This window comes from Lolium perenne, chromosome 6, assembly GCF_019359855.2.
Source record: "Lolium perenne isolate Kyuss_39 chromosome 6, Kyuss_2.0, whole genome shotgun sequence".
Taxonomy (NCBI): Eukaryota; Viridiplantae; Streptophyta; class Magnoliopsida; order Poales; family Poaceae; genus Lolium; species Lolium perenne.
In genome coordinates this window covers 242,120,671-242,143,255 of record NC_067249.2, presented here as the reverse complement: position 1 = coordinate 242,143,255, position 22,585 = coordinate 242,120,671, and the positions used below count along the sequence as shown (strand labels likewise).

Sequence of the window (22,585 nt, the reverse complement as noted above, 5' to 3'; positions counted from 1 at the left end):
CTCTATTTGTCAATTGCCCAACTGTAATTTGTTCACCCAACATGATATTTATCTTATGGGAGAGTGATGTCTACTTCCCCTCCTTTTCCTGTAGACAGTGTTGGGCCTCCAAGAGCAGAGGTTTGTAGAACAGCAGCAAGTTTTCCCTTAAGTGGATCACCCAAGGTTTATCGAACTCAGGGAGGAAGAGGTCAAAGATATCCCTCTCATGCAACCCTGCAACCACAAAGCAAGAAGTCTCTTGTGTCCCCAACACACCAAATAGGTGCACTAGTTCGGCGAAGAGATAGTGAAATACAGGTGGTATGAATATATATGAGCAGTAGCAACGGTGCCAGAAAATAGCTTGCTGGCGTGTAGTTGATGGTGGTAGTATTGCAGCAGTAGTAACGCAGTAAAACGATAAACAAGCGAGTAACGCAGTATTTAGGAACAAGGCCTAGGGATTACACTTTCACTAGTGGACACTCTCAACATTGATCACATAACAGAATAGATAAATGCATACTCTACACTCTTGTTGGATGATGAACACATTGCGTAGGATTACACGAACCCTCAATGCCGGAGTTAACAAGCTCCACAATTAAATGTTCATATTTAAGTAACCTTATAGTGTAAGATAGATCAAAAGACTAAACCAAGTACTGACATAGCATGCACACTGTCACCTTCATGCATATGTAGGAGGAATAGTACACATCAATACTATCATAGCAATAGTTAACTTCATAATCTACAAGAGATCATGATCATAGCATAAACCAAGTACTAACACGGATGCACACACTGTCACCATTACATCGTGCAGGAGGAATAGAACTACTTTAATAACATTGCTAGAGTAGCACATAGATAAATTGTGATACAAACACATTGCAATCATAAAGAGATATAAATAAGCACCTCACTATGCCATTCATCAGTGAATAAGTATTCTGTGAAATATAGCCTAAGAGACCCACACGGTGCACACACTGTCACCTTTACACATGTGGGACAAGGAGTCTCCGGAGATCACATAAGTAAAATTCACTTGACTAGCATAATGACATCTAGATTACAAGCATCATCATATGAATCTCAATCATGTAAGGCAGCTCATGAGATTATTGTATTGAAGTACATAGGAGAGAGATGAACCACATAGCTACCGGTACAGCCCCGAGCCTCGATGGAGAACTACTCCCTCCTCATGGGAGCAGCAGCGGTGATGAAGATGGCGGTGGAGATGGCAGCGGTGTCGATGGAGAAGCCTTCCGGGGGCACTTCCCCGTTCCGGCAGCGTGCCGGAACAGATACTCCTGTCCCCCAGATCTTGGCCTCGCGATGGCGGCGGCTCTGGAAGGTTTCTGTGGTTTTCGTCGAACGTCTCAGGGTTTTCGATCCAGGGGCTTTAAATAGGCGAAGAGGTGGCGCAGGAGGGTCGAAGGGGCGACGACACCATAGGGCGACGCGGCCAGGGCCTGGGCTGCGCCGGCCTATGGTCTGGGGGCCCAGTGCCCCCCCTCTGGTCCTTCCCGGGTGTTCTGGATGCTTCCGGTGAAAATAGGAACTTGGGCGTTGATTTCGTCCGATTCCGAGAATATTTCGTTACTAGGATTTCTGAAACCAAAAACAGCAGAAAACAGGAACTGGCACTTCGGCATCTTGTTAATAGGTTAGTTCCAGAAAATGCACGAATATGACATAAAGTGTGCATAAAACATGTAGATAACATCAATAATGTGGCATGGAACATAAGAAATTATCGATACGTCGGAGACGTATCAGAGAGACACCTCTAGTGAACTATGGACCCCGGTCCATTCTTTTAATTGAATACAATCTACTGCAATACTTGTTCTACTGTTTTCTGCAAACAATCATCATCCACACTATACATCTAATCCTTTGTTACAGCAAGCCGGTGAGATTGACAACCTCACTGTTTCGTTGGGGCAAAGTACTTTGGTTGTGTTGTGCAGGTTCCACGTTGGCGCCGGAATCCCTGGTGTTGCGCCGCACTACATCTCGCCGCCATCAACCTTCAACGTGTTTCTTGGCTCCTACTGGTTCGATAAACCTTGGTTTCTTACTGAGGCAAAACTTGCCGCTGTACGCATCACACCTTCCTCTTGGGGTTCCCAACGGACGCTTGCTGTACGCGTATCAAGCAGATTTTCTGGCGCCGTTGCCGGGGAGATCAAGACACGCTGCAAGGGGAGTCTCCACCTCCAATCTCTTTACTTTGTTTTTGTCTTGCTTTATTTTATTTAGTACTTTGTTTGCTGCACTAAATCAAAACACAAAAAAAATTAGTTGCTAGCTATACTTTATTTGCTGTCTTGTTTGCATATCCCATATTAAAAACACAAAAAATTAGTTACTTGCATTTACTTTATCTAGTTTGCTTTATTTACTGTTGCTAAAATGGGTACTCCTGAAAATAGTAAGTTGTGTGACTTCACAACCACAAATAATAATGATTTCTTATGCACACCTATTGCTCCACCTGCTACTACAGCGGAATTCTTTGAAATTAAACCTGCTTTACTGAATCTTGTTATGCGAGAGCAATTTTCTGGTGTTAGTTCTGATGATGCTGCTGCCCATCTCAATAATTTTGTTGAATTGTGTGAAATGCAAAAGTATAAAGATGTAGATGGTGACATTATAAAATTAAAATTGTTTCCTTTCTCATTAAGAGGAAGAGCTAAAGATTGGTTGCTATCTCTTCCTAAGTATAGTATTGATTCATGGACTAAATGCAAGGATGCTTTTATTGGTAGATATTATCCCCCTGCTAAAATTATATCTTTGAGAAGTAGCATAATGAATTTTAAACAATTGGATAATGAGCATGTTGCACAAGCTTGGAAAAGAATGAAATCTTTGGTTAAAAATTGCCCAACCCATGGACTGACTACTTGGATGATCATCCAAACCTTTTATGCAGGACTGGATTTTTCTTCGCGGAACTTATTGGATTCAGCTGCTGGAGGTACCTTTATGTCCATCACTCTAGGCAAAGCAACAAAGCTCCTTGATAATATGATGATTAATTACTCTGAATGGCACACGGAAAGAGCTCCACAAGGTAAGAAGGTAAATTCTGTCGAAGAAACCTCCTCCTTGAGTGATAAGATTGATGCTATTATGTCTATGCTTGTGAATGGTAGGACAAATATTGATCCTAATAATGTTCCGTTAGCTTCATTGGTTGCTCAAGAAGAACATGTTGATGTAAACTTCATTAAAAATAATAATTTCAACAACAATGCTTACCGAAACAATTCTAGTAACAACTATAGGCCATATCCTTATAATAATGGTAACGGCTATGGTAATTCTTATGGGAATTCTTACAACAATAATAGGAACACACCCCCTGGACTTGAAGCTACGCTTAAAGAATTTATTAGTACACAAACTGCTTTTAACTAATCTGTTGAAGAAAAGCTTGGGAAAATTGATATACTTGCTTCTAAAGTCGATAGTCTTGCTGCTGATGTTGATCTTTTGAAATCGAAAGTTATGCCTAATGAAAATCATAATAATAAAATTGCTACTACAGCAAATGCCATCCAAGTTAGAATTAATGAGAATATAAGATTGATGGCCGAATTGCGTGCTAGGTGGGAGAAAGAAGAAAATGCTAAAGAAGATAATATAGCTAAAGTTTGGACTATTACCACCACTAGTAATGCTAATGCTCCACATGTTGCTGCATCTCCTACTATTAATGGTAAAATAATTGGTGTTAGCAATGTTTCCACTTCTAATGCAAAGCGTGAAAAAGCTGCTGAAATCGCTAAAACTCATTAAACTGCCTGTGATAAAACTGCTGAAATTTTTTCCAACATTGGGGATGATGATCCCATTACTTTAGATCATAATGGTTTGGATTTTGATGATTGCCATATCTCTAAAGTTATAAAGTTCTTACAAAAACTTGCTAAGAGTCCTAATGCTAGTGCTATAAATTTGGCTTTCACGAAACATATTACAAATGCTCTCATAAAAGCTAGAGAAGAGAAATTAAATCGCGAAGCTTCTATTCCTAGGAAGCTAGAGGATGGTTGGGAGCCCATCATTAAGATGAAGTTCAATGACTTTGATTGTAATGCTTTATGTGATCTTGGTGCAAGTATTTCCGTTATGCCTAAGAAAATCTATAATATGCTTGACTTGCCACCATTGAAAAATTGTTATTTGGATGTTAATCTTGCTGATAACTCTACAAAGAGACCTTTTGGGAGAGTTGATAATGTTCGCATTACCGTTAACAATAACCTTGTCCCCGTTGATTTTGTTGTCTTGGATATTTAATGCAATGCATCTTGTCCCATTATATTGGGAAGACCTTTTCTTCGAACTGTTGGTGCTATCATTGATATGAAGGAAGGTAATATTAGATATCAATTTCCTCTCAAGAAAGGTATGGAACACTTCCCTAGAAAGAGAATGAAGTTACCTTTTGATTCTATCATTAGAACAAATTATGATGTTGATGCTTCGTCTCTTGATAACACTTGATATACACTTTCTGCGCCTAGCTGAAAGGCGTTAAAGAAAAGCGCTTATGGGAGACAACCCATGTTTTTACTACAGTACTTTTATTTTATATTTGAGTCTTGGAAGTTGTTACTACTGTAGCAACCTCTCCTTATCTTAGTTTTGTGCATTGTTGTGCCAAGTAAAGTCTTTGATAGTAAGGTTCATACTAGATTTAGATTACTACGCAGAAACAGATTTCTTTGCTGTCACAAATTTGGGCCTAATTCTCTGTAGGTAACTCAGAAAGTTATGCCAATTTACGTGAGTGATCCTCAGATATGTACGCAACTTTCATTCAATTTGAGCATTTTCATTTGAGCAAGTCTGGTGCCTCTTAGAAATTCGTCTTTACGAACTGTTCTGTTTTGACAGATTCTGCCTTTTATTTCGCATTGCCTGTTTTGCTATGTTTGATGGATTTTTCGATACCATTAACTTTCAGTAGCTTTGTGCAATGTCCAGAAATGGTAAGAAAGATTATGTCACCTCTGAACATGTAAATTTTAATTGTGCACTAACCCTCTAATGAGTTGTTTTGAGTTTGGTGTGGAGGAAGTTTTCAAGGATCAAGAGAGGGAGATGATACAATATGATCAAGGAGAGTGAAAGCTCTAAGCTTGGGGATGCCCCGGTGGTTCACCCCTGCATATTTCAAGAAGACTCAAGCGTCTAAGCTTGGGGATGCCCAAGGCATCCCCTTCTTCATCGACAACATTATCAGGTTCCTCTAGTGAAACTATATTTTTATTCCATCACATCTTATGCACTTTGCTTGGAGCGTCGGTTTGTTTTTGTTTTTGTTTTGTTTGAATAAAGTTGGATCCTAGCATTCTTTGTGTGGGAGAGAGACACGCTCCGCTGTTGCATATGGATAAATATGTCCTTAGGCTTTACTCATAGTATTCATGGCGAAGGTTGAATCTTCTTCGTTAAATGGTTATATGGTTGGAAACGGAAAATGATACATGTAGTAATTGGTAAAATGTCTTGGATAATTTGATACTTGGCAATTGTTGTGCTCATGTTTAAGCTCTTGCATCATATACTTTGCACCTATTAATGAAGAAATACATAGAGCTTGCTAAAATTTGGTTTGCATAATTGGTCTCTCTAAGGTCTAGATAATTTCTAGTAAAGAGTTTGAACAACAAGGAAGACGGTGTAGAGTCTTATAATGTTTACAATATGTCTTTTATGTGAGTTTTGCTGCACCGGTTCATCCTTGTGTTTGTTTCAAATAACCTTGCTAGCCTAAACCTTGTATCGAGAGGGAATACTTCTCATGCATCCAAAATCCTTGAGCCAACCACTATGCCATTTGTGTCCACCATACCTACCTACTACATGGTATTTCTCCGCCATTCCAAAGTAAATTGCTTGAGTGCTACCTTTAAAATTTCTATCCTTTACCTTTGCAATATATAGCTCATGGGATAAATAGCTTAAAAACTATTGTGGTATTGAATATGTACTTATGCACTTTATCTCTTATTAAGTTGCTTGTTGTGCGATAACCATGTTCCTGGGGACGCCATCAACTACTCTTTGTTGAATATCATGTGAGTTGCTATGCATGTCCGTCTTGTCTGAAGTAAGGGAGATTTACCACTAGAATGGTTAGAGCATGCATAATGTTAGAAAAGAACATTGGGCCGCTAACTAAAGCCATGATCCATGGTGGAAGTTTCAGTTTTGGACAAATATCCTCAATCTCATATGAGAAAATTAATAATTGTTGAATTCTTATGCATAAAAGAGGAGTCCATTATCTGTTGTCTATGTTGTCCCGGTATGGATGTCTAAGTTGAGAATAATCAATAGCGAGAAATCCAATGCGAGCTTTCTCCTTAGACCTTTGTACAGGCGGCATAGAGGTACCCCTTTTTGACACTTGGTTAAAACATATGTATTGCGATGATAATCCAGGTAATCCGAGCTAATTAGGACAAGGTGCGGGCACTATTAGTATACTATGCATGAGGCTTGCAACTTGTAAGATATAATTTACATAACACATATGCTTTATTACTACCGTTGACAAAATTGTTTCTTGTTTTCAAAACCAAAGCTCTAACACAAATATAGCAATCAATGCTTCCCTCTGCGAAGGGCCTTTCTTTTACTTTTTATTGTTGAGTCAGTTCACCTATCTCTCTCCACCTCAAGAAGCAAACACTCGTGTGAACTGTGCATTGACTCCTACATACTTGCATATTGCACTTGTTATATTACTTTGCATTGACAACTATCCATGAGATATACATGTTACAAGTTGAAAGCAACCGCTGAAACTTAATCTTCTTTTGTGTTGCTTCAATACCTTTACTTTGAATTATGGCTTTATGAGTTAACTCTTATGCAAGACTCATTGATGCTTGTCTTGAAAGTACTATTCATGAAAAGTCTTTGCTTTATGATTCATTTGTTTACTCATGTCATTTACCATTGTTTTGGATCGGTGCATTCATTACATGTGCTTACAATAGTATGATCAAGGTTATGATGGCATGTCACTCCAGAAATTATCTTTGTTATCGTTTACCTGCTCGGGACGAGCAGGAACTAAGCTTGGGGATGCTGATACGTCTCCGACGTATCGATAATTTCTTATGTTCCATGCCACATTATTGATGATATCTACATGTTTTATGCATACTTTATGTCATATTTATGCATTTTCCGGCACTAACCTATTAACGAGATGCCGAAGAGCCGATTCTGTTTTCTGCTGTTTTTGGTTTCAGAAATCCTAGTAAGGAAATATTCTCGGAATTGGACGAAATCAACGCCCAGGGGCCTATTTTCACACGAAGCTTCCAGAAGACCGAAGATGATACGAAGTGGGGCCACGAGGTGGCCAGACGCTAGGGCAGCGCGGCCTGGCCCTTGGCCGCGCCGGCCTAGTGTGTGGGCCCCCTGTCAGGCCCCCTGACCTATCTCCTCCGCCTACATATAGCCTTCGTCGCGAAACCCCCAGTACCGAGAGCCACGATACGGAAAACCTTCCAGAGACGCCGCCGCCGATCCCATCTCGGGGGATTCAGGAGATCGCCTCCGGCACCCTACCGGGGAGGGGAATCATCTCCCGGAGGACTCTTCACCGCCATGGTCGCCTCCGGAGTGATGAGTGAGTAGTTCACCCCTGGACTATGGGTCCATAGCAGTAGCTAGATGGCCGTCTTCTCCTAATTGTGCTTCATTGTCGGGTCTTGTGAGCTGCCTAACATGATCAAGATCATCTATCTGTAATGCTATATGTTGTGTTTGTTGGGATCCGATGGATAGAGAATACTATGCTATGTTGATTATCAATCTATTACCTATGTGTTGTTTATGATCTTGCATGCTCTTCGTTGTTGGTAGAGGCTCTGGCCAAGTTTTTGCTAGTAACTCCAAGAGGGAGTATTTATGCTCGATAGTGGGTTCATGCCTCCATTAAATCTGGGACAGTGACAGAAATTTCTAAGGTTGTGGATGTGCTGTTGCCACTAGGGATAAAATATCGATGCTATGTCCGAGGATGTAGTTATTGATTACATTACGCACCATACTTAATGCAATTATCTGTTGTTTGCAACTTAATACTGGAAGGGGTTCGGATGATAACCTGAAGGTGGACTTTTTAGGCATAGATGCATGCTGGATAGCGGTCTATGTACTTTGTCGTAATGCCCAATTAAATCTCACAATACTCATCATATCATGTATGTGCATGGTCATGCCCTCTCTATTTGTCAATTGCCCAACTGTAATTTGTTCACCAAACATGCTATTTATCTTATGGGAGAGACACCTCTAGTGAACTGTGGACCCCGATCCATTCTTTTAATCGAATACAATCTACCGCAATACTTGTTTTATTGTTTTCTGCAAACAATCATCATCCACACTATACATCTAATCCTTTGTTACAGCAAACCGGTGAGATTGACAACCTCACTGTTTCGTTGGGAAAAAGTACTTTGGTTGTGTTGTGCAGGTTCCACGTTGGCGCCGGAATCCCTGGTGTTGCGCCACACTACATCTCGCCGCCATCAACGTTCAACGTGCTTCTTGGCTCCTACTGGTTCGATAAACCTTGGTTTCTTACTGAGGAAAAACTTGCCGCTGTATGCATCACACCTTCCTCTTGGGGTTCCCAACGGACGCGTGCTGTACGCGTATCATGGTGGTCGAGACCTGCTACGGCTGTCTAATATCCATTCCACTAGCTAGAAACTGATGAAAACTCCATGCCTGGACTGTAATATTTTGGGAGGCAGTATATATACTAACCCTCCAATGATGAACTAGTGATGCATCACGAGATGTAATTTTTAGGTTAGATCGAGGTGCATCGGTAATTATGGTAGCTGCTATTAAGCACTACCACCCCCGTGATGAACTGCTTATATCCTAGTTTTGTCATCTACATTGTCTGATATGTGCTAGGTATACTCACCTCTCAGAGGAAGAGGTTACCATATCAATGGGTAGTGTTAACCAACCAACAATACCTTGCTTAGAATGGTGTATTGTTGCCAACCAAACTCTTCAAGCTAACGGTTCCTCCCTTGTGCATAAAAATGTCTTTTGGGCAACCAAACGAACTATAGAAGTTGGTTTTTGGCCCGTTCCACCCCATCAAGGCACCCAAAAAGGGTTGCGACCTACCAATCGCACCCTAGGTTTCCACCTAATGGTATCAAGCCAAACACCATCATCAAGTCGAAAAACCTAGCTCTACTCTATACAAGCGGAGCTTTCCATCCTCTCTTCTCGTGGCGACGATATCGCTGGAGTTCAGGGAAAGGAAGACTCAGGAAGTGAGCCGACTCTCAAGCCGAAACTGTAGGTAGGAGAAACAAAGAGATGCGAATAACATGTCCGGTTGTGAGGCTGAATGACCAAGCTGAAGGAAAAAAAAACTTATATAAAGCCCGAGCATTCCTGAAAACCCCAGCAAATCATGAAAACGGATGTGCTCGTTGTTCTAAAATTTCAAAAACCGACATTTTTAGATCTCAAAAAATAAATAGAAACTCAAACTAAACCGGCTTATGTCGAAACTTCGCAAAAACACACATAGTATGCATACGAGTTTATAAAATTACATGTTTTTGAATTTCAGAGTACTGATTTTAAAACTTTCAAAAACCCGGGCACCGTGGGTACATTTTAGTTTCAAAAAGTCTGCGGCCATTTCCCCTGTCTCCCCCGCAGTGAACTATGATAAACGAGTTTTGTTTGAATTTTCAGAAGAGCACACGGCACCTCGCTGAAGTGAATGTTCTACAGGTGTGCGAGTCAATTTGACGAGACGAGACGAGACGGTGGCGTAGTAGGAGTAACAGAGCTTGGAAATTTCGACCTTCTCTGCTATCTGTGAATGCCTTCTTCCCGTTTCCCTGTACCCGCGCGACGGAAAACCCACGAAGGAAAACAGGCCCACACTATCGGACCCCACGGGACAGTGACATGGGCAAAAATGATTAGCAGCGCAATAGCACAACTGCACAGGGGCTCCGGCCGGGAAGCTTAGCTTATATTGCTCGGCCCTCGCGGTTCTTGCATCCCATTTGCAAGATCATCCTCGCCGCCGCCGCCGCCGCTGCTACTCCCGCCGCCGCCCCCTTGCTTTTCCCGGATCCCGTACCTGAGCTTCCATCAGCCATGGCCGACAACAAGGCGGACGGGAAGAGGCCGTCCAGCTCGGCGGAGGAAGAGGCGGTGAAGCGCTGCGACGTGTGCCCGAACGAGGTGTACGGCTGCGGTGGCGCCGCCTCCCGCGACGCCGCGACGCACGCGGCCGTGTGCGCACACGCGCCCCGCGCGTGCCCGGGGTGCGCCTTCCTCGGCTCGCCGGCGCAGCTCGTGCGCCACCTGACGGACACGGCCGGCCCGCACGCCTGGCCTGTCCACGACTTCGAGTATGGCAGTGACCACATGCTCGAAGTGCGCATGCCGCAGGAACCGCACCAGGACAAGCACCTCTTGGTCGCGGAGGACGACGGCGGCGTGTTCCTCATGGCCGTGGGCGGCGGCCACGCCACCGTCGTCTGCGTCAGGATTACCGCCGGCGCTGGGCCAGCTATACAGCTCCATGTTGGCGATCCCGAACATGGGCCGGGGGATGCTGGCGGTGCCGAGCTGCTCGACCCCCAGCGAGTTCGAGGCACATGGTGGTGGTTCCTCTGTGTCTGTGCATCTGGGCAGCGAGCTCCATCTGCCCATCCGCGTCTGCATCGACCGCAACAACTAAGTGCCTAGTAAAAAAGAGCATCAGTATTCAGGAGGAGTAGGATTACTAATTAAGCTAAGACCGTAATAGTATCAGTCAGTTTGGAGAAATGTGTCTTGTTGTCTTGATGTAGAGTTGAACTATATCTTTCCCTAGAGGGTGTGGTCCGGTGTCAACTTGGCTTCCAGCTTCCGGCCAATCCTCTCATATCGTAAGGATTTCATGGTGAAAGGGGCAGAGTTTAGCAGCTCTGTAAGGCAACGTTTGTTTAAGAGTTGCAGCTGCTTGGAATGCTAGGGATGCTGCTTGTTCACATCATAAACTGACTTTTGAGCATTGGAGGCCATGTTCCCCTTGGTTGTGTGTGATGTAATATTTATTGCTCAGCATTGGAGTAGACTCCTTGATTCCGTTTACTGTAATCTCTCGGAGCTTTTGGTAGTTTCTCCATATGAGAAGAGCTGATTCATAGTTTGCATGTAAAGTTTCATCATTCAAGCTTAATCTCACTCCAGCAAACAGTCATAATTTACACTGCTGATGAGTTCATATAATAGTATACCGACCCATATCTGTTCTCGAAATAGCCGCAGAGTTACACTGATAGAAAGGCCCTACTTAACTTACTGTTCAGTTATCTAAGTATATGATCCTAATAACGACTATAATCTGACGTTGGAAGGCCACCCAGGACTACATTTGCAAGTCTCTTCTGCAGCAGGGTTTGAGGCCGCAGCAACTCATACCATCCACCGAGAAATGAACCACCTCCTTGCTCACATGTTTCCGAGCTATTCCATCGCCTCTCTCGCCAGATGCCCAAGCAGTATACAGCAACTGTATGCCCTCCTCCGACAACCCGTTCCGGCTGAGGTCAAGCACCTTCAGTTGCTTCGCAAAAACTAGGGCCTCAGCGAGTTCTTGGATGACCTGACAACCCAAATAAGAGTTTCTCTGGCAAGAACTTGCACAGCTCCCGGAGGCACCCGATGCTGCGCGCCGGTCTTCATTGGCCGCTTCATCTTCACTATCTGCCACCACCATATTCTCAAGGTCTACGTTTCCTGGAGCTATGTTATCACTTGTTTCGGCGTTGTTACCATGTTTACACTCAGTACTTGTCAATACATCCTGCATGTCTTCGTCAAAATGCAATGTCCGCTCTAGTGCCAAGTTTGTGTTCTCAGCCATGCGCAGCTCCTCCAGTTGGTCATTCCCTGGAAATGGCAGAAGATTGTGAGTCTGACACAGAAGATGTCATTTTGAGTATAATTGTTCCTCACCTGCTAGTGCTTGAATAATACGAGTAATGCCAGCAAGCCCAATATTGCATCTGTCAAGGGTAAGAGATCTGAGACTGCATTGGGGATTTGCAAGTATAGCCCCAACAGTATCGCATCCCTGTATTGAGCAATGTAACTCAACCGACCATGGAGACCAAAGTTGCATACATCAAATTATTTGAGAATAGGAAGCAAACCTCCAAGTTAATGGAATTCCCTCCTAGGTTCAAGTCAAGAATGTTGATTTGAGAAAGATTTGAACATATCTGTGAGAGTTCAGGAGTTGTTAGCCCACAGTTAGATAAATCCAACCTCAACAATTCTTGAGATGTGCTAGATAATGCTTCGGTAAGCTTAATTGTTCCTCCCTGCAAGAAGAGCAGCATCCATAAGGTATGGTGTTTGTTACAAGCTGCAAATACTAACCATTAAGACATGGAAAAAAGACTCACCGGTCCAATGGAAGTTCCACCTAGCAGAAATCCCGTTGCACACATGGATCGCGCAAGAGAACACAGCTTATCAACCATTAACTTATTCAGTTTTATACCAGTTAAGCTTAGCTGTGAAAACCTGCAGTGATCACATGTATAGCTGGTATATTATTTCACCACACTTCATTGCTATTACAGTAATGAAATGATATGTTCTGACCTTTTCAGAGAAGCCAGCTTGGAGAGAAGGTTAAGCATTGTGTTGCTAGAAATCGGATTGTTCTTTCCTGTCAAAAGTATGGAGTTTTGAAGCTGCGGAATGTTTATACATGAGGCCTAAGAGTTTGAGTTATACAAGGGAGAACCACCAAAAGTACCTATCGAGAGATGTGAAAGGACCGATCCTTCATCTAATGCATCTGCCATCTTCTGAACTGTTCTTGATGTGATAGAACACTGCTCAACATCCAGGCTATATAGTGCTGTCATGAAATGAAAACATTACATGCATTATACTACCTCTGTCCGGATTTAATTGACGTCAATCTGTTCATTAGCCTTCTCCCCCCGCGTCGATTAAATAGGAACGGAGGGAGTATAAGACAAAAGTTAAGGTGCACACTGAGAAAAAAGAAGATATGGAAAAAACTTTGAAGGTCCAAAACAGCAATCTGCTGTTGCAGACAAACAAAAAAGGCCTAGAGCTTCCGCAGCACAAAAAACCTACACTTATTAGTGAGTGTCACGACTTCAACATACCTTTGCACTTCTGTAGGATTGTGAAAAGATAAGAACTGCAACCATCTGTAAGGCGATTCCCAGCCAGATTAAGTACTTCCAGTCGTTTAATCATAACAGCACACTCGCATATCTGTTCATCAGTAAATTATGGACAAAGTATGACTTTAAGATTAACTGTGGTTCCACTTTCATATGCAAGTTTCAGGAATAGTAAAAAAAACACCTGGAATAAAGCTGTTGGACCGAATCGATTGCAATGTAAATCCAGTGTCAAGCCACCGTACGTTTGGCTTGACAACGCAAATATTTCTTGAAGCCTTTCAATTGTTTGGTTTCCTGCAAATCATAAACATGAATGTTTAATCAGTCTGAGATAAGAAAACAAAAAGATAGTCTAACATGAACAAATAGGTGACTAATACAGCACACTCAATGTCATAAGGCTAAGGGCACTTTCCATTTACCTGTAACTGTTGTGTGCCAAACTCTTGAAGAAATAAATTAATTATATACTTGAAAGCAGCAGAGATAGGGGAAAACGATACCTAGCATGTTATGAGAAAGATCCAACATGGCTATTGTCTTATGGGATCTAAGGGCATCAAGAAAAGGTGTAATTGAAAGATCTTGCAGTCCACAATCAGACAAAATGATTTCATCTTCAGAAACCTGTTAGAGAACAGAAGCAGAGGAACACATTTGGCTTTGACAAGTTAGTCAGACCTGATTTATTTATAAATCAAAACAAGTAATATAAATCCAAGAAATTTACTTCGAGATTATATAATTTTATCAATAGCTTCTTGTTTGGTACTTCTGATAACTTGGCGCAGAAATCAAGGTACAGTTTCATCAACCGCTTTGGCACCCAATCTTCATTATAAACACAAGCTCTATTAGATGCAATATCAACTAACTGAAACTGTAGGACTTATGTTTTCAGATGATGGATTGGCATGCAACAGGAAAAATATAATTAAACAAACCATGTACAGATATTGAGTGAGATCAGCATAACTGTATCATTCACATGAGCCAGTGTACACAACCACATATATATTTTGAAACTGTATGCAAACTGTAAGGTAGATATTTGAACTTTAACTAAACAGTGATGTATGGAAAATATTATTTTTACCATACAAAAAATAAATTTGAGAAGTCAGTAATTTCATATTCCCCACTGGTGTAGGCTAGTAGCATAAAGAATATAGAACCAAACTACCACAACGTATTGTGTTTACTTCAATCATCAAATGATTATCCCTTGAATGTTTAATGCACATTCTTTACCAACAAAAACGGCATAAACAAGATTTCTCAGATGTCCTAGAGAACTAGAACTCATGCCAGAATAGCAATTTGCGAACAAAGTTGAGTACAACGCCCGTACCATCAATAACAACATCAATGCACTTCTCTTCAGAAGCAAGTTGACCAATATAATTTGTTGATTCTGCACCATCCAGTACATTCCCACAACACTTGAGTTCCCCAATAATAGGAAACAAGCCTAGCGAAGTAAGATAAACATGAGTCTCAACAGAAAAGAAAGAAACAGGATGTTCCCTGAACATTAAACTTGGATAAATAGCAAAGACATGGTACACACAGAGTTTATCCTCAGGTACTGCCCTATAATCTAGCAAACATGTCCTTTTAGTAATAACTGTACTTTCAGATGTTACAGTACAATAGTTGAACAATCAGATACATATTGCAGGACAAATAGACCAAATATATGAAGTAAGAATGAAGAAAGCATCTCAGCAAAAGGACATTGTACATTTTTTCAACAAGACCATAAGATGATAACTTGATAATTGAAATGGTAAACATCATGGAAATGACTTCCGAAGTTCACATCCCTCTCTCTACCTCTGATCTAATAATGAGAATATCAAAGGCGAATTCACTGGAGTATAAGATTGAACCCAGTTCCCATGATAGAAAATAATACAAAAAAATTGAATGGACAGACTATATGACTTGTCAAAATTTAGACAACAAGGGCAAACCTTTGGAGCTCTTCTCATCAAGAATCTGAAGGTTGTATACGCATGCCACTTCAACTTTAAGAGAATCAATGCTAAAAGCAGCCTCACATATGCAAGCATTTGCATCCAAGTACACCAGGTGCTCACCAATTCTGAACGCCAAAAAATGCTGCAAATGAAGTATCTCATCACATTGGAACCACATGCCACATGGAATAGAGTAAAATAGAAACCTATAGTCACTCAACTTGTAGAAATGGCCCACTTAGTCCCTCCAATTAGAAACTGCTCTTTGTAGTCACTAATTTTCCTTATACAGTTTAGTACGGTCTAAAATACATTTTCCATCTGTATTCAGATGACATTTCATATATCTGACAAACAAGGCCCGCCAAACCAGGTGCTGGTGCATATGGAGGGCTTGATTTTATTGCAGAAAGACTCCCCCCAGCTTGTCTAGCATGTAACTACCCCATCAGACCAAAGCCATGGATGTGCATCCATCCAGCGCAGCCACTGCTGCTGCTAGGATAGAGCCAGAACTTGACAGCACCAATGCCACGGCAGCAACTGCAACCATGCAGACTCTCACAACGCAACCCCTGTCGTCGCGTTCTTCTCCCATTTTGCCGCTGCTAAGAACATGAGTCCACCCGTTATGTCTACTGCTCCTCCCCAGAAGATGCCCAAGCCTTCTATTGTATTACATATTTACATACTAGTATTAGACTATTGGTAATTATATAATATGGTATTTATACTACCTAGTGCTGGACTCATATTGACTAGTCACATGAGTCCTGACTAGTCACAGCTAGTCTATGAGCCGCTAGCCCAAATCGATTCGTCGACTCGCAATCCTTGCGTGGAGGCCTCCCACTATCTATGTATGCACCTATGCACCATGGTAGAACACATGCACAACAGGGCAAACCTGCCCCTGGAGGTACAGTGCCTCGTCGTCCTCCAGCCCTGTCATGCCAGCGATAGCAGCGAAGGAAGTTGGGGCATGTGCGGGAGGTGGAGGATGATCTTGTAGCACGTCGATTTGGAGTGGGGAATTTAGGAATTTCGGAGGATGGTTGTGAGAACTGGAGAGATAGGAGGGGGTTTCCGCAAGATACATGTCATGTCAGATGAATACATAGGAAAATTGTACTTTGAACCTTATAGGAACTGTACAGGCAATTTTAGTAACCAAAAAGGGCAGTTTCTGAGTTGAGGGGCGAAACTGGACCGCATCAACATGTCCACTGACTATAGGTGCATTTTACTCCATGGAATACCATAACTGTAGTAGCTGTTGTATTTCTAAGTAACACTGTAAGAACACTAAGAATTGCCTGAATCGATTGAAGTGAAATGTTTTAGATGACAAGGAAAACGAATCCTAGAAAGGCTCAAATGTGGATATGGTACAAAGCTCACTCCCACTCCCAAAAAAGTTATACCCCCTCCATCCCAAAAAGGATGTCATGGTTTTGTCTAAATTTGGATGTATCTACACTAAATCACATCTAGATACATCCAAATTTAGATAAATCTGTGACATCTTTTTTAGGGCGGAAGGAGTAAATGTTTTTGACATGTAGGCTTGCAGCTATAACCGCAGAGTAGTGATATTCACCAAGAGTAGTATCCTTTGAGGGGAGGTTCACTCATCAACTGCCTGCCCTACAAATGACATTTCTAAGTGGCCTGCACACAGTAGCTTTTAATTCCACGTTTTATTTGCATTGAGTATCCGGTTCATGCAGTAACCAGAAAAATAAGTATGAACATATGCACATTCAAACCTAAATGTTCGGTATCAAAACAGTAGATGTTGCATTTAGCATATGAATCCCTTCTAATGTATTTCAGCATTCATGGACATCTCAAGTTACCAGCGGAATAAGACATTATGGAATCTCCAATAAACAAACAAAAGATAGAGCAACAGAAAGCACAACCCCAGATGCTTTTCAGCGATCATGTGAAGACTGAATTTGCAACACTACTTACATGATTAGCATCTGTGGATTGAAGGCCGACAGCATTTTGACCTTGTGGCTGACTGTATGATGCAGGGCTACAAACTTTGGAACCACTTGCTGCTGGTTTGGATGCAGATGCCTTTCCTCCACTAGAAGCTCCTATTTCCCGGCCATCATTACCATGACCAATGGGGCTACTTGATTTGAATGAACATATACTTTCCTCAGCAGGGCAGGGTGTGTAGTTACTGTGCGCATCCCTGGGCTCAGTAGGTTTTAAATTATCCTGCAGATGAATACTGGTTATCATCCAAAAGATAAAATAATGCCACAAACTCTTTACTGCTGCACCAACATCTGATGGAACACAACACATGAGAAGCAAAAAAAAAAACATGAGAACCAAAAGTTGTTAATAGAAAAATGATAGAGAAATATATCTCGGTTTCATATCAAGCATATAAAATTATGAATCTCAAGAGATTATAAGCTTTGTATGACCTGAATTCTGTTGTTTGCTCCATGTGCTATATGCTCTGTTGGTGATAGAAAAATGTATACAAACTAATTAGGAGACAATCACCAGGCATTCCCAAAACTGGAGAAAGTATACAATGTGCATATGGCGTGTACCTGATGTAGACAGGCGATCTGTTCGACTAGTTAGTATCCTTTTTGATTGATCAATTGCAGGATCCTCATCAGCTTCATCGTCTGATATAACCATACGAACACGTTTTCTACCAGACTGATTACCACATGCTTTACTTATAACTTCTCTAGTTCCCTCATCCATCTGACATAATCTATCAACATTCTTGGGGGTGCTATGTGTCTTGGATGCCTTGATATTGGATGAGCTTCTACTTCTATGAACTAGTGAGGAGAGAATAACATTATCATCAGCCTCCTCTGAATATGTATTTGCACCATGCCCATCACTATCCACTGGATCAAGTATATTATCAGATACATCACCACCTTCAGATTCAGTTTCTGGGCAATAGTCACTAACAGTACTCCTTGCTTCGTGTTGATTCAATATTTGCTTTAGGTCGTCTATTTTTTGCTGCAGCTTCCTGCAGAAAAACAAAATGTAATTGATAACAGGTTTGCATAAATTAGCTTTCTTCTGTCCAACATCTGTACTTAGTAACTTACTTGGCTTTTATTTTATTATCAAATCTGACTGTGTTACTGTACTGCATGTTTTCAAGGGCAGAAAGTTGCACGTTTGGCAGGTCACCTTCCACAGCAATTCTGCAAATCATTGAAATGCAAGTATCAGAATCTAAAGGTGGAACTAAAATGCCACAGTGAGACATGCAGTTCCAGACTTACTGGAACACTTACCAAATAGATAATAGATGTACACATGCACAGCACAACATTATTATGGTACGATACTAAAATGACTATTGGCATTGATAATAGTAATTACCACAGCACTCCACCACATGTTCAAAAATTCCTTAGGCACAGATACAGCGCATGCTACAGAGCATGTTCTATTAAATTATAATGGTTCATAATAATATCAAAATTGTTGTGTGGTGCGATTCACTACAGGTGAAATTTTCAAATCAAACTACAAAGGATTCCTCAAGTACTGACATGATTACAACACATTATATATGTGTACAGATGTTCACCGTATCGTTGATGTGTGTACAGTGTAAACGCGTTGAATGTCTGAAATGTGTTATACACGGTACTAGATTGGAATATATGGCCACCTCAAAAAGTTAAAAAAAATACCAACCATTGTCCAAGTCAGAAATCGGGTGTTTTAATTAATCAAATAACATGTTCATGGATAAGCCTCCCATGTCATGTCCTGTGTGCTCTTCAAAACACTAAAATTTACATATTCCTACTTCGCAGCATGCAAGATAACAAGTTACTAGACAGGAAGGTACAGAGGTATTGCCTGTAGCCTTCTTCAAAAGCTTTCAATGCATCCTCCCAGTCACCACGAGAATCAAGAGCATTCCCAATGTTCACTTTTGCTAATGCTTGCCCCTGAAATTTCAGGTACCAAGGTGACCAAGATTTGAGACTTTTGGCACCAAGAATTGCAAACAGGAAGGTGGGTCTTATTATTATGTAGCAGAAATGTGGACATACACACAAATATAAATGAGGGAATGTAAACTTGCCTCTAAATTTCCAATCGATCGATAGATGTCCCAGCTTTTCGTGTACCATTTAAGAGCTTTATTGAAGTCTCTCAGCTTTTGGTATGATTCTCCTATGGACAGAAGAGCATCACTCTGTTTTTCCTTGTCACAAAGTTCATTTGTTACTCTCTTTTTCGCTTTGGAAAATTCCTTGTGCTGTAGAGCAAATAGTTTACATCAGAATTGAGCCATGTGCTTATTTTCATCACACATCACATAATTATTTATGTTATTAGAGTATTTGTGTCCTGTTTTTTCACCTTTGATTCTTCAGAACTGTTTTTCAACGTCAGTTCTGAAACTTGATCCAAGTTTTTTTTTCATCAAATGAAATAAACAACTAACCAGTAACCAATTCATGTTAGTACCTGGTACAACACAAAAGCATGTATAATATACATGCAGTTCAACACAGATGCATGTACAAAATAGAGCAAAGTTCGACATTGAAGGCACATAACATCAATAGTTCAGACTTGAAGCTTTGGCAGAAGTTCTAATTCTGAAAAGAGGCTTCTAATAAAATATGGATATTTATGACCAGAAGACAGCATCAAATAACATACTATCCACAGGACTAGCCCCCAAAAGAAAGTGTAGATCAACTCAACCAAACCCTTACGAAAATTATGGCCAGTTATGCATAAATGAAAGGAAACTACCAGAACATTTGTTTTTCTAAACAACATTCAGAAGTAACAAAAAAAAAATCACGAAGAGAAGGTGGGTACAAGTTACAGCTAATACTAGGTGGGTAAAGCTTACATGGCTAGATACTGTTTAGTTCACTTACTTTGTGCCATGAAGATATCATTCTTGCCTTCTCAATAAGATCATCCAGCAATGCATGCTGCTCAAGGAGGAGTTTCCTCTCATTTGATGTTTCAGGAGCCCTCGAAGTATCTCTGACAAGCTTTTTCAGTTTCTGCTCATCTTTCTTCAACTCCTCGAGAACTTCAGCTGCTTTCTTAACAGTTTCAATATTCTGATGAATCTGGTCAACTAGTGCATCTTCATCTTCCAAATCCTTTATTATACCAAGAGCTTTATTGTAACAAAGTTCTGCTTGTTCATACTTCTGAATCTGAGAATGCAACTCCCCGAGATTTATAAATCCTTTTGCTTCACCTTGAAGATGGCATATTTGTTTACATATCTTTATGTCCTTCTCAATATGATCCTCGGCTGTCTTCCATTTGCGTAACTCAGTATAAACATTTCCTAGATTATGATGAAGCCTAGTACGAGCATCATCATATTGGTTTACCTCTTCTTCATCACATATTTTCAAACCTTCGAGAAGCAGTTTCTCAGCTTCGTCAAAGTTCTCAAGCTCCAGTTCAAGCATGCCCAAATTATTGTGTGCATCGATGAGCTCCTTCAGATAGGAGGATTTTTCAGACGAGGCATTCTTTCTTAGAATCTTTACCAGTTCCATGGAAGATTCGAAATACTTCTTGGCATTGCGCATGGCACTATGGTCATTTTCAGATCCTAGAAAGATTTCATGGTAGGTTCTCCCGAGCTGGGTACTAGCTCGCTGCTGCTCAACAAGGTTATTGGAGTCCTTGGCAATTTCTAGGTGCTTCTTCTGTGATGCATGCAAACATCAAGGAAAATGGAAATGAGTACATGACATCATGCAGTAGAAACCAACCAGATATTCTGGCTTAGTAGCAAACTGTGCGCGTTAACTAAATAACCAACAATAGAAATGAAACGAAAATCAGACCTTATTACACAAGTGTAGTGAGCAAATCACGCCCAAAATATGTATCAGATTTTGATTGGTACTAAAACAGGACTGGTACATTCAGATGCATGTCATGATTACAGGCAGTAGGTTTTCGCTCCGCCGAAAAGGGTTAACACGGTTGTGGTATGTATGGTTTACCAAAAGTTCTACCTGAAAATTTACTGCAAAATATGGCCTTGTAGGAAAAACTGACAATATGAGACTAAACTCAGCAGCAGCAGCAGGAATCCACACAAGGCTTACTACTTGTGACAGAGAAATGGCGTTACATGCATCATCGGCAACTAATCAGTCACCCAATGTGGGATGTTAGATTATTGTCATTATTTGGCATATACACACCAGTAAACTTTCACCAATTTGTACAGCTGAACACTAGGTACACAAACAAGCACTGGTGATAGTAAAACGATCTTTGAGAACAACACAATGCGTACTGAGACAAGCAAAACTATGCCATTCTAATCCTCAGAAGTAGTAAAACTTTCCAAATATGTCGTCAGATCAAAGATTGATGTACATATGCACCAAGGAATGGATCTATATCCCTCTGGTACAATATGATTTCAACAGCCTAGCCTAATGTTTCGCCACTAAACAGTTCAAACATACGGTCCAATCGAAATTATATTCCTGCATATAAACTACCAAATGATCCAAACAGAATATACACATTGGTGGTGATAGCAGGTCAAATCCCAATCTAGATGTCAAAACCGAATCTCAAACTATCTAATTTAACCCGAAGCCTGCTGCTAAACAGCCCAGACGTCCGATCAGATCGAATGCAAGTTGGTGTGATCCAAGAATGGTGGCGGTGGTGTGTAAACCTGGTAGGTGAGGGCGTCGGAGAATCGTGCGAGGCGGAGGTAGACCTCCCCGAGCGACTGGCAGGACTCGATGAGGTGGCGCTGCGGGAGGTACTTGACGGTGACCTCGTAGTCGATCCGCAGCCAGCGCAGGGCCTCGACGTACTCCCCGCGGCGCTTGTGGATGTCGCCGATGACGTTGGCCCACCGCGCCTCCTCCTCCCGGTTCCCCTCCGACGACGCCTCCCGGTACCCCCGCCTCGCGCCCTTCAGCTCCTCCTCCTCCTCCCTCGCCCGCCCCCCGCCGCCGCGCGCCATCGCCGCCGCTCAGCGCTAGGGTTCCGGCCTGGATCTCTCTCTCTTTTTTCCTGCCGATTTGGGCGATTTGGGATTGGGGTAAATGGAGGGATTATCGTCCCGCCAAAACATTTCGGAGGCGCCGTCTCGTTCATTCTTGGGCCGTGCTTGCGTTAGGCCTTCTGTGAAAGCACACGGTGGCCCATTTACGTCTTACATTTTTTAGGAAACCTTTTTTCTCTTCCTATTCTGGAGAAGAATTTCTCGGCTGTAGAAATTGTTTTTGCGAATGCAAACATGTTACTCTACATGTCTGCTTTATCTGTTTACACACCGTGCACGCAGCGCTAGGA

At 41.6% G+C, this 22,585-nt stretch overlaps 1 protein-coding gene across 3 annotated transcripts; it reads right to left on the bottom strand.

The window, feature by feature from the left end:
• Positions 1 to 11,228: 11,228 nt before the first annotated feature.
• On the bottom strand, positions 11,229 to 22,277 carry LOC127305677 (protein TONSOKU). 3 transcript variants are annotated; one of them, XM_051336189.2, is made up of 20 exons: positions 21,957 to 22,277; positions 20,164 to 20,961; positions 19,350 to 19,526; positions 19,121 to 19,212; positions 18,352 to 18,450; positions 17,824 to 18,269; positions 17,692 to 17,726; positions 17,219 to 17,476; positions 15,236 to 15,383; positions 14,611 to 14,730; positions 13,990 to 14,090; positions 13,763 to 13,886; positions 13,441 to 13,553; positions 13,236 to 13,347; positions 12,854 to 12,958; positions 12,697 to 12,763; positions 12,495 to 12,615; positions 12,240 to 12,308; positions 12,043 to 12,160; positions 11,229 to 11,976 (listed from the first exon to the last, which is right to left on the bottom strand). In XM_051336189.2, exons 1-20 carry the CDS (start codon positions 22,251 to 22,253, stop codon positions 11,453 to 11,455), a joined length of 3,924 nt encoding a protein of 1,307 aa, XP_051192149.1. In that variant the 5' UTR covers positions 22,254 to 22,277; the 3' UTR covers positions 11,229 to 11,452. The 3 variants fall into 3 exon arrangements, with proteins under 3 accessions (XP_051192149.1, XP_071679038.1, XP_051192147.1); XM_071822937.1 differs by having other exon boundaries at positions 12,240 to 12,410; positions 17,222 to 17,476; positions 21,957 to 22,275; XM_051336187.2 differs by having other exon boundaries at positions 12,240 to 12,410; positions 21,957 to 22,274.
• Between the last annotated feature and the right edge of the window lie 308 nt (positions 22,278 to 22,585).